At 32.9% G+C, this 12990-nt stretch overlaps 1 protein-coding gene across 1 annotated transcript; it reads right to left on the bottom strand.

Annotated features, from left to right (window-relative positions):
• Nucleotides 1–9863: 9863 nt before the first annotated feature.
• On the bottom strand, nucleotides 9864–11620 carry LOC124924377 (acyltransferase Pun1-like). Its single transcript, XM_047464421.1, has 2 exons — nucleotides 10587–11620; nucleotides 9864–10308 (listed from the first exon to the last, which is right to left on the bottom strand). The coding sequence occupies exons 1-2, from the start codon at nucleotides 11451–11453 to the stop codon at nucleotides 9880–9882; spliced, it is 1296 nt and encodes a 431-aa protein (XP_047320377.1). The 5' UTR covers nucleotides 11454–11620; the 3' UTR covers nucleotides 9864–9879.
• Between the last annotated feature and the right edge of the window lie 1370 nt (nucleotides 11621–12990).

Below are 12990 nucleotides of genomic sequence, written 5' to 3'. Positions count from 1 at the left end.
GGATAGAATGTGTTGGAAATAGATTTACTGTAATAATATTGGTATCAATTTTTTACTATTTGGTGTTATTAATGAATAAACATGGAATCTATATGACAAAAGATAAGTTGAAATTTCTTTGTGACACTTATGCCTCTTTGAGGCCATACAAAGAAATGCATGTTTTCATGGTAAGAAAAAAATATAAAATAAAGTTTTCGGCCTTCTGATCTTGTCATTGTTGCGCAAAATCATCGTCATACTAATTTTTTTCTGTCTGAAGGTGATTTAACTGAACCATTGAATTTTTTCTGTCTAAAGGTGATTTAACTGAACCAAGTGCATCCCAATTGAACTTACGAATTTGCCTCTTAGGCGCTTTAACCGGATGCATAAAAGACTCGGCGAGTGAACTAATTTAACTCAATCTAATACCAATATATGCTTAACTCTACATGTTAGGCAAATGAGATCCTCGGCTACGAATCTCATTGGTTCCATCTCACAATTTTTAATATTAAAAAAATATTTATTGATTTGCCGGTATGAAATCGGCAGTAAAATCTCAATTCCATGTTAGGTAGCTTGTCCATAACCACCTATGATTAGGAATTAGGAGGTGCAAATATAAAGGGAATTTATATTTATATATTTTAAAATATAATTATTTATTCAAATAAATAACTGGTGTAATTGATTTTTATAATATAATGGTAATTTGTTTATTATATTTAATTATATAAAATAATAATATAAAATTTTTACTATTTTTAATAATCTTTAGATTTTACAAATTTATATAAAATAAAAAAATATTATCAAACCGGTCTGGTTATTACTCATTCAAATTGCTTCTCTTTGGCACATTTCTTCAATATGTGATTGGCTAAAGTTCACAATCAGTAATGTCAATGTCAAACCGGCTTGATTTCAACCGGTCCAATCAAACCGTTGAAAAAGGGTTTCCTCCAATTTGACATTACTTAAAGTTTTGATTTCTTTTTATATCATTATAGTTATTAAATTATTACCAAAATATTACTACTTTCATTCAATTTTAATTTTAAATATGACCACATTTTAAATTATTCAATCATAAGAATAAACATTCATCCTTAAAGAATTAAAAACAAAAGTATCTCTCTATTCTTAACATTCATCTTTATTGCTTCTCTATTTTTCTGTCATTTTAAAATACTAACAAACTTTTTTTTTTTGAAATTGTCAAAAACATATGAAACCAAAACACGAAAATTAGAAAAGACAAATCTAAACATTTAAGTCAAAAATCAAGATAACAACCTATCTAAACAAAATAAAATAGACACACATATTTAAACACGAAATACAAAATTACCAACAATTTAAAAACTTGAACCTAACATATATATATATATATATATTTCAACCTCTTTACTCAAACATGCCAATGCTTTTGCTTTGAAATTGAAAAAGTTTCTGACTTCTCCTTTAGGTGCTAATTCCACAATGATTTATTGAATCATCTATAAAAGTCATTAATTGATTTTTGGTAAACAAGTGTAATAGTGGTTGAGTTGCAACATTTTTTAAGCTTTTCAAAGCGTTTTTCTTCGTCATTTTTTTAAAATTAAAATTTTTTTTGGAGTAATTTAGCACGTACTTCTATGTCACGACCCTTCAATTCACTCATAATAATTGTAGATTTTTTTGACATATTTTATATGTGTGAGCACACTATATAAAAACAAGTTTCTTCTAGTGGGATTGTAAATGTCTCTATTTGGGACATTGATAACATTCTAAAGCCTTTTCTCAAATGACACATTAATTCCCCCTCTTTTGATCATGCCTTTGTTGGCAACAGTTAAATATGGACTCATTTATCTCATCTTAAAAACTCATTCAAGGTTGAAATTATTCGGCTTTGAGCACATATTAATAAACCTTTAAGTCTCTAATGAGCTTAGAAGTAATAATTAATTTAGTCTTTCTTATATACTTTTATAAATAACATAGGTTATTTCAGCACGTATTTAATGAAATAACAATAAAATGAAGAACTCCCTAAAAGATGTAACTGAACCTCAATATATCCAGAGTTGCTCCTGTTGGGTGTGAATGCGATTGAAGTTTGGCTCAGTCCTCTTGTTTATCGATTCCGTTGCACCACTATCTCACACAAAGGAGGCAACCCTCTCGCTAGCATCCAAACACCACAAAGGAATTTGACCTCTACCTCCCACCAAGAGAGTAGTATCTATTTATATTATTAGGTCAAGCCCAATAAGCGGGTTACTAGAGATTGGGCCACAATGTTGGGCCAACCAATACCCAACAATCTCCACCTTTGGCCCAAAACAATGCAAAACATAATCACAGAATCGCAAGACACATCATCGCCAATTTATTACCACCGAGTCAACAAAGAGAATACCCAAGGTAAACTCGTATCACAAAGACCAGGGGCAAAGGCACAAAGCATGCGAAAATCACAAAGATCAGACGCAAGAGCACAAAGCATGGGAAAATCACAAAGATCTAATACAAGAGCACAAAGCATGCGAAAATCACAAAGATCAAACGCAAGAGCACAAAACATGCAAAATCCACAAAGATCAAACGCAAGAGCACAAAGACCTAACGCAAGAGCACAAAGCATGCGAAAATCACAAAGATCAAACGCAAGAGCACAAAGAATGCGAAAATCACAAAGATTAAACGAAGAGCACAAAGCATGAGAAAATCACAAAGATCTAACGCAAGAGCACAAAGAATGCGAAAATCACAAAGATTAAATGCAAGAGCACAAAGCATGCGGAAATCACAAAGATCAAACGCAAGAGCACAAAGAATGCGAAAATCACAAAGATCAAACGCAAGAGCACAAAGCATGGGAAAATCACAAAGATTGAAGGCAAGATCACAAAGCATGCCATTCCCATAAAAGACGAACCTCAACGAGTTTTCCCTAAGTCAAAATTTAAAATCCGTTGACACGAAATAAATTTTTCAACAGGTAGACACTTAGTACCCATATCAGCAGGATTAAATTCTGAAGGAATTTTCTCTAACTTAACAATGCCCTTTTCAACAATATCCCGAATGTAATGAAACCTAACATCAATATGTTTAGTTCTATCATGAAAAACAGGATTTTTACATAGTTGAATAGCAGATTGACTATCAGAAAACACAACCACTTTTTTGTCAAGAAAACCAATTTCATACAAAACAGCCCTAAGACAAATTGCTTCCTTAAAGGCTTCAGTGGCAGCTACATACTCAGATTCTGTAGTAGATAAAACAACAATGGGTTGAAGTTGAGACTTCCAACTTATGCAAGAGCCACACAAAGTAAACACATAGGAAGTAGTAGACTTTCTATTATCCCTATCATTAGCATAATTGGAATCTACATAACCAACTAACTTTGTACCTACAGAACACTTAGAGAAAGTCAAGCCAACATCAACAGTGGATTTTAGATATCTCAAAAGCCATTTCAAAGCATTCCAATGAGGAATACCAGGGTTAGACATAAATCTACTCAAGCAACTAACTGTATATGCAATATCAGGCCTAGTACTAACCATGAGATACATAACAGACCCTATTGCATTGGAATAAGGCACATTCTTCATTTCAGTTATTTCAGTTTCAGTCTTAGGAGACTGATCCTTACTTAACACAAAGTGGGAAGCAAGAGGCACATTCACAGATTTAGCATCAGACATAGAAAATTTACTCAAAATTTTAGCAACATATGCACTTTGATTCAACACAAGAGAAAATTTTGTTCTATCTCTAATGATATTCATGCCCAAAATCTTTTTAGCATCACCTAAGTCTTTCATGTCAAAATTTTCACAAAGCGATTTTTGCACATGTATAACAGACTTCAGACATGGGCTAACAATCAACATGTCATCCACATACAATAAAAGAAATACAGGCACAGAGTCTATATTCTTGAAGTAAAGACAATGATCAGAAGAACTTCTTTTAAACATCAAAGATTGCATGCACTTATCAAACTTGATATTCCATTGCCTAGGAGATTGTTTTAAACCATACAAGGCTTTTTTTAACAAACAAACATGATCAGGCAACTGGGGGTCAACAAACCCCTCGGGTTGATGCATATAAATATTCTTATCAAGTTCACCATGTAAGAAAGCAGTAGTAACATCCATTTGCTTCAATTCCCAATCAAAGTGAGCAACTAAAGCAAGCATAATTCTAACAGTAGTGAATTTGACAACAGGAGCAAAAATTTCAGCATAATCTATTCCCTCCTTTTGAGTAAATCCCTTGGCTACTAACCTAGCCTTGAATCTAACTTTTTCAGACTCTTGTTTCACCTTATACAACCACTTGCAATCCACTAAGGAGCAATTATGAGGTTTAGGAACAAGTTTCCAAGTATCATTGATTCTTAGGGAATTCATCTCATTATTCATAGCAACAATCCATTCAGTAGAAAACTTAGACCTCAAAGCTTCTTTGTAAGAGTTAGGCTCATTACAGTCTAGGGATTCAAACATGTTAAAAGCAAATTCAGATATATTGCAATCATTCAAATTATCATCCCTAAATCTAGAAGGCATTATAACAGTTCTTCTACTTCTATCCCTAGCAAGTTGATAGTCATGCAAATCATCAGACAAATCATTTGAATCAGACAAAACATTTGAATCATGCAAATCATCAATATCATGCACATTATCATGCTCCACCTCATTTGGAGCATTCACATCATGTTCAACAGGTTGATCAAAAGCTACAGGCACATGCTCCACCTTATTAGGAGCATCATTAACAGGAGTGGGGAACATAGACAAGCAAGGAAAATCATTCTCATTAAAGACAACATCTCTACTTATCACAATCCTAAGCCCAGGTTCACTCCTATCCCAAAGCCTATAACCTTTTACCCCTTCAGGATAGCCTAAGAACACACATTTCTTGGACCTAGGGTCCAACTTGTCAACTTTCTGATGCACATAACCAACACAACCAAAAACTTTCAAGTTGCTCAAATCAAGAGGTTTACCTGAAAACACAGATTCAGGACATTTCCCTCCTAAGGGAACACTAGGGGATCTATTTATTAAATAAGCAGCAGTATGCAAAGCATCCCCCCAAAACTTCTTAGACAAACCAGATGACGCTAACATAGCTCTCACCCTCTCTAGAAGTGTCCTGTTCATCCTCTCAGCAACACCATTCTGCTGTGGTGTGTACGGTACAGACCTATGTCTTTTAATACCCCAGGTAACACATAAATCATTCATCTGCTTATTACAGAATTCAAGACCATTATCTGTTCTAAGAGTTTTGATTCTCTTACCTGTTTGATTCTCAATCAAAATCTTCCACTCTTTAAACTTTTCAAAAACATCAGACTTATGTTTTAAAAGTAACACCCAAACTTTCCTAGAATAATCATCAATGATGGACAGAAAATATTGGTTCCCTCCATGTGTAACAACACTAGAAGGACCCCACACATCAGCATGTAAATATTCAAGGATATCAGTACACTTAGACACATTTGGGTAAGAGGAGATGGGAAAACTCACCTTATGTTGTTTTCCTAGCACACATGATTCACAGAAGGGGATGGGGGACAATTTATCACTACCAAAGTGACCACCTTTATGCAAAATTTCTAGACCTTTGTTACTCATGTGACCTAATCTATTATGCCAAAGAACAGATTTATCACCAATCACAGAGTTCACAGAGTCACAAGCAGTCTCAGCATGACACACATACAAATTGTTCATCTTTTTAGCAGTAAAGATAACAAGAGACCCACGTAAAATTTTCATAACACCTTTCCCCCACTTTCCCTCCAAACCATCATTCTCAAGAGATGCACAAGACAACAAATTATAACGCAAATCAGGAACATGCCTCACATTCTTCAAAGTAAGCACAGAGCCACAAGAGAACTTTAGGCATACATCACCTATTCCTAACACCTTGCAATTTTTCGAATTTGCCATAGACACAAAACCATGTTCAATCTCTTTATAGTTAGAAAACAAATCTCTAAATGGAGTCACATGAAAAGTACAACCAGAGTCAACTAGCCAATCAGATTTGCACAAAGAATCAGATAACACAGAGTTTAAGCTAGCATAATCACATAGATTATTAATCATAAAAATATCACTCATATTGCCCTCACAAACAGCCACATTAGCATTTTCAGTATGCTGATTTCTCTTAGGCTTAGGACAGTCCTTGATAAAATGACCAGACTCATGACAATTGTAACACTTTTGGGCACTAGACCTACCCTGAGATCTACCCCTCACATGCATGACTTCCCTAAAATCAGTTTTTCCGTCAAACGGAACCATACCATATTGATTAACACCAGACATGCTATCAAACAAATTAAAAACAATCAACAATCAATTGGCAGAATTTAATAGGAGGGTTCAAGCTATGATACCTTGCGAAACTTAAAGAAAGTTTCGACTTACCCACCCCGCTCGGGGATTTGCTGCTTCGTCTTCTCAGCAGAGGCACGGTAGCGGCACGACAGCGGCACGATAGCGGCACGGCAGCGGCACGACAACGGCACGGCAGCGGCACGACAGCGGCACGGTAGCGGCACGGAAGCGGCACGGAAGCGGCACGGTAGCGGCACGACAGCGGCACGGCGGCGGCTTTGATTCTCAACGGTCGCGACAAACGCGACACCGACAACGGTTGAACAAGACAACAACGACTTGTTATCCAGAGGCGGCAGCGACAAGAGGATTAAAGAAGGAACAGAGGACAGATCTGCGCTTACTGGTGAAGATAACTTATATCCTCCAACCCAATCTCAAACTCCAATTACAAACCCTAAACCCTAGCTCTGATACCACTGTTGGGTGTGAATGCGATTGAAGTTTGGCTCAGTCCTCTTGTTTATCGATTCCGTTGCACCACTATCTCACACAAAGGAGGCAACCCTCTCGCTAGCATCCAAACACCACAAAGGAATTTGACCTCTACCTCCCACCAAGAGAGTAGTATCTATTTATATTATTAGGTCAAGCCCAATAAGCGGGTTACTAGAGATTGGGCCACAATGTTGGGCCAACCAATACCCAACAGCTCCGATTTCAAATCAAACAGACGATTCTATGCTGTCAGCTTCGTCCGGGAAATGTATTCCGTTCTTTTGTACCGATGTAAACCTGGAGACTCTATCAGAACAAACACAAATTTTGAGGTCAGTCAATTAAAATATACTAATTATATATATATATATATATTTTATCAAAAATAATATATATATACACAAATTATATATATATATATATATGTATTGTATAAAAGATATATCTAAAGAAATAGAAAAGCTGACAATATTATTAGTATATACATGCATATAGAGATAGAAAATAGGAGTTAGAATGATAATATATATTATAGTTAATAATATTATAAAAAATTGGATTCTATACAGTTGTATATGTTGTCTTACATTTTGTCCCCACTCTATCATATCTTGTATTTATTATTTTATCCCTATCTTTATTGTTTTAGATTAATTTGTGCGATTTATCAATAACATCGTCTCATATTTCCCTTCATTCAATATTTACACTAACTCTTAAATCATGATCTTCCTTCTTTTATTAAGGCTACTACAACCTATGGATATGGTTCGATGTTGAGTGTCTCTTCCTTCTTTTATTAAGGCTACTACAACCTATTGACAAAGATTTGTAGTTACTTTTTCACAATTGTGTCGATTAATCTTTACTTTGCATTTGGTTTGCCACTTTCATAAATTTAACAAAAAAAATCCCTTTAATCATCTCTTATATGCTTCAAACTCCGTTCGCATGGTGTTTCGAGTAATCGTTTCAATTCACCCTTTCTTTCCTTAATACTTAATTCTCAAAGGTCACAAATAATATACTTTGCTCTCAACAAATTTTAGTGATGAACATAGAAATGAAAGATTATGGTATGATTGTTGTGGTCCTCTCTTCTACTACCTTTCTATTGGTTAAGATGACTCATTCTCATTTTGATTTGCAATGAGACTCTCATACTAATTATTGAAATTATGACAACCCGAAAACAACTTATATTCTATTAAATTAGAGTTTGGGCTTGGATAGCCTTACAAATAGAAGAAAACAGAAACATCAAAGAAATAGGCTCCACTTAACCCACTTCTACAAGTGTGGACCACTACCAAATCATGAATTAAAAATAACATGAACAAAAAGGATGAAGCTAGCTTTAACAATTTGCAGTGATGAAAATATTATAATCATATGTGTCTTTATGTTTTTGTTTTAACTCAAAATATGTTGGTGACATACAAAAATAAATACAATCATTGAGCTCCTATCTACCGAGGCCCGGGGAAATCCAAGGATACTACTATTGTCAATGGATGCAGCAAAGAGAAGATCGCAGTGGTCCTCGTGGAGGTTAACAAGGACATTTAATTCAGAAAGAAATGGTGAAATCCTGACTGAGAAACTTTCTTACGACGATAATTGCGATCAAGTTTCTAGACAAGGACACGAACACAAACACAAACACGAACACAAACACAAACACAAACGTGGGATACCCGCTATTCAAGTTGACTTTATGTTCCAACTTCCAACCAGAGCTTATATCTTGAGAATTAAGTGTTTGGATTTCTTTTGAGTTGCATTTGATTCCATGATCATCTATTAATTCACGGAAAATCATGTCATGAATTGTTCTAAACATTTTTTCATTAGGTTTTTCACCATAGTCTTGTCCATCTTGAGTCCACTAGAATAATTAAAATTGTTGCTTCCTTTAAAGAATATATATATGAGTGAAGAACCAAAATGTTTTCCTTAAAAAAAACAACTTTTATAAGGTATTATATATATAAACTATTCATAATCAAGCATATAATTAGTAATTTAATGACCAATTCTAAAATTACACATACTTTAAAGACTTATTTATGGGATATTATTTTTGAACTTATATTTTGACTCATGTCCAAATGAACACGTACTATGTTACTTTTTGAACTGATGTTTTTTAAGTTTATTCAGTAGTTGAAACGACAATAATATTTCTATGTTTCACATTTATCTCGAACATTGAAAATACAAAAACAAAAACCATATCTTTGTATGTTTCTAGTGTATTTTAATTAAATTTTGACAACTTATATCATTTGAAATTTGTTAGTCTTATGTGATACCTAAAAGTTTATTAGTCTTTAATTTGGTAATTGTAAATTTCGCCATAACCTGGATGAATTTAAAATAAATTTGCTATTAAAAATGAAGAAAAAACATTTCAACTCATATTTACACTATCTCAACAAACATGTATATTTATATTATTTTATATATTAGAATAAATATAATATGAATCCTAATAAGTATTTATTTTTTAATATAATTAAATAAAAATATTATATATGATGCATAGAATATAAAAATGCCACCCCCACCCCCAAACAAAATAGTTGTATATGTCGGGTGTATTAGATATATAGTAACATTGGAGCTAAACATTTATTTTTAACATAAAAAATACCATAATATGAATTATTGGTTCATTTTAGTTGATAAAGATCAGCTAACATTATGTTTAGTATGAATTATGAACTAATATGAACATGGTAACTGGTAAGTAACTAAAATTATTTATATAAAGATTTACAAAATAATTAGCCAACATAGACTTTAACTACAACTCTATTGATTGTTAAAATAAAAATAGATAAAATTGTGATCACATTTTTCTTAAAAAACAGTAAAATTACAAATTTAACAATTTATTATTGGGAATTTATACAACTATCACAAAGAAACACAAATAGTCTTACATTCATTCGATTTATTTGAACATGAATGTGTCTTCAAATAATCTTACATTTGTTCTTTCAATTAATCATTCGAAAAAGCAAGCATTCGGATTGACGGTGCAAAAGGAGAGCAAATCTTCGTCGCATTCAAAGGCAGTCATATCCTCTTCCTCCAACGTCACCCACGCCTCCACCCCATCTCCATCTCGCGTATCCATCAATACAAACGTGTTTTTGAACACATTCCCCGCGATCGCCACCCACTCCGGCTTCCCCCAACCAAAATCCACCTCATAAAATGGAAACTTACACATGCTGCTACAACTAAATATCACCACATCTTGTGACCTCCCATCGTACAATGCCTTCGCCTCTCTAATCGACTCGCTTATTTCCATGAACCATTCACCCGCAGTCATTTTCTTCATATATTTATGGTTAAACTCCTCCAAGCTCTTTCTTAGCTTTCTAGTCAATTCTTCGAACGAATTCACTTCTCTTAGAGCTTGTTTCATCTAGGGTTATTTGAAGAAAAGTAGAAAAATTGATCAAAATTTTGTCTTGAACTAAAAATTTATTAAAAAATCACATTTTTTTTTGTCCACTTGTCATTTTTTTTTATCTAATTAAATTACATTTTCATACCAAATTTTCATAACAAATAAAAAATATAATCACTTCATTTTTTAGCTTGGTAATTTTCTAAAGTAGTTGTTATGATAATATTTACAAGATATTAGATAATCTCAATTGTTTCAGGAATGATTTTAATGAATAAAATATCCAATGTTACCATGAAATGCCAAGAGAAGTTCCCCAATGAATTCTCCTCGAGGGGAGGTGTCATTCTTGGCCGCATATTAACCGTCTGGATCAAAATGGACGATCGGGATGAACCGAACCTTCTCTTCAATGCTGCCATAGCAGATTTGTATAACATAGACGTGACTATTTCAACTCGGCTAAGACCGGTCGCTTTAAGACCAACTAGTCTCGAACCGTCAAACAAGAATCTCTTGGTTAAACAATTCTCCATTTTTATTACAATTTCCGGTGCAATCATTGGCTCGTGATGAACGAAAGCCGAAGAAATAAGCTCGGGGGCTACCAACGTTTCAATATCATAGTTTCGAATATTTGCCATATTGGCCCAGTCCTTTATGAACCGGGCCATACAGCAGCCATCAGCGACTTTGTGGGATACACAAACGCCGATGGCTAATCCACCACACGCAAAGAAGTTAGCTTGTATGACTACCAAGCTTCCTTCATACGAGTTGTTACCAATCAAACCGAATGGGTAAAGGAGATGTAAGTGGTCCGGGTCGGGATGTTTAAGGATATCTTGGAGCGTGAAATTTGTTCGGGTTTCGATAAAATCGACGCCTTCATCATTACACTCGATTGTGGCTCCATTCGTGAGTGTACCGGCAAATGGGTAGTAGAGAGTTAGGGTTTTGGAGAGTGAGGTTTGGAGATGAGATGATTTTTGTAGATTTGTCCATGTCTTGTTGGTGTCTTTGTTGAGGAAAAAGAGGAGTCTAGAAATGTAAAATTTGCTTGAAAGTTGATCCAATATGGAGAGACTATAGGTCTTGAGTTGAGGTGAGGTTGGAGAGGAGGGTTTGATGATTTTCTTGAGGATTATCTCAACTTCCATGATGATTGATTGATAATCTTTTCTAGTCCATTTATCAACTCATATAGAGAATTCACAATGTAATTAGACCAATATTATATGTATACACTAATTGTTTTAGATGATATTCATTTTCTCCTTTGTGGTCCTTTATGATATTAATTGTTGTTTTTGCTAAATGTTTTTGTTTGTTTTGTTGAGTTATTTTTAGTTGTGTTGCTTTTTAGGCTTAATTATTTAATAATTTTCAAAACTGAATTATTGTTTTGTTTGTTGGCTAGTTTTTATTTTTTATTTTTTATGTCCATTTTCCCGGTCTTTTTTATGGCTAGAAATTGTTTATTTTGAGTTAAATTAATATTGTTAAAATGAAAGATATAAATATATATATTGTAAAACACAAAATTACAGTATAGCCTCAAATTTTATACTTGTTGAAGTCAATTGTATCTTATAGTCTTCTTTCTTTTCTTACATTGTTTTCATGGCTATGAATTTTGTGTTTTTCTTTTTTAATTTAATTTGATTTTACTTTCTTTTCTTTAACTCTATGCTCCTCAGGACCAATACTTTATAAGAGAGAAACTTATAATAGAATTTGCCACTTCAACTAATTATCCCCACTTTTAGACGTTTCTTTTTAGGTTAGAATTTATGTTTTGTATTGTTTTGTTCGGTCTTGAACATTTTATATTTATGTTTTTATTGTTGTGTTTAAATAATTTTGTTATGTTTTGGTGTGTTTGATGACTAGATAAATATTCGTATTTTTATATTATTTTGTTGTTATATTTAAAAATCTATCATTTATATGCAATAATATTTTTAAAAACAAAATAAAAGTAAATGAAAAACAGACTTGAATTGGGTTGGAAGCGGTTCAAGGTTGTTTTCGTGTTAAGTCTAAAATTCAAAAAAAAAACGTTAAGCTTCCTCTTCAATCTACTTTTTCGTTTTTCTTTTCTTATACCAAATAAAGAAAATAATGTTAAATATTGCGAATTTACGATACAAAAATAAGGAAAAAATGTGACACTGGTCCTTGCGACTGAATTTTTATTTAAAACTTTACTATTTGTTCAGCGACAAAAGTAACCTTACCTATAAAATTTGTGACATTTCACAAATGAGTCTCTATTGGCTAACTTTACAACTCAAGTTACCATTTATTCTGCGATAGAATTTGACATTATTTATTTAAAAGTTGCAACTTGTTATTTATTTATTTGAATATTTTAAAATAGTAGTGAAACAATTTTTATTTATATAGCAATAAATTTGTTATTTATTTATATTATTTTTTGGAAATTTTTTATTTTTGAAGGTAAAACTTTTGTTGAGAATATCCATTGATTTTTTTTAATAAAATGAGTTTCGAATATAGAATTTAGCATTATTAGTAGAATAATTTTTTCGACTATAATTTATAAATATGAGAATTTATAATAATTTTTAGCGATAAAAATTAAATTGAATAATCTTCCATCATGAATTATATTTACTATTACTTTTGTTTTAAAATTTGTAATGAAAAGATAATAGACACTAATTGAAATTG

This window comes from Impatiens glandulifera, chromosome 2 (assembly GCF_907164915.1).
Source record: "Impatiens glandulifera chromosome 2, dImpGla2.1, whole genome shotgun sequence".
Lineage (NCBI taxonomy): Eukaryota > Viridiplantae > Streptophyta > Magnoliopsida > Ericales > Balsaminaceae > Impatiens > Impatiens glandulifera.
This window is presented reverse-complemented; position numbering and strand designations above follow the sequence as displayed.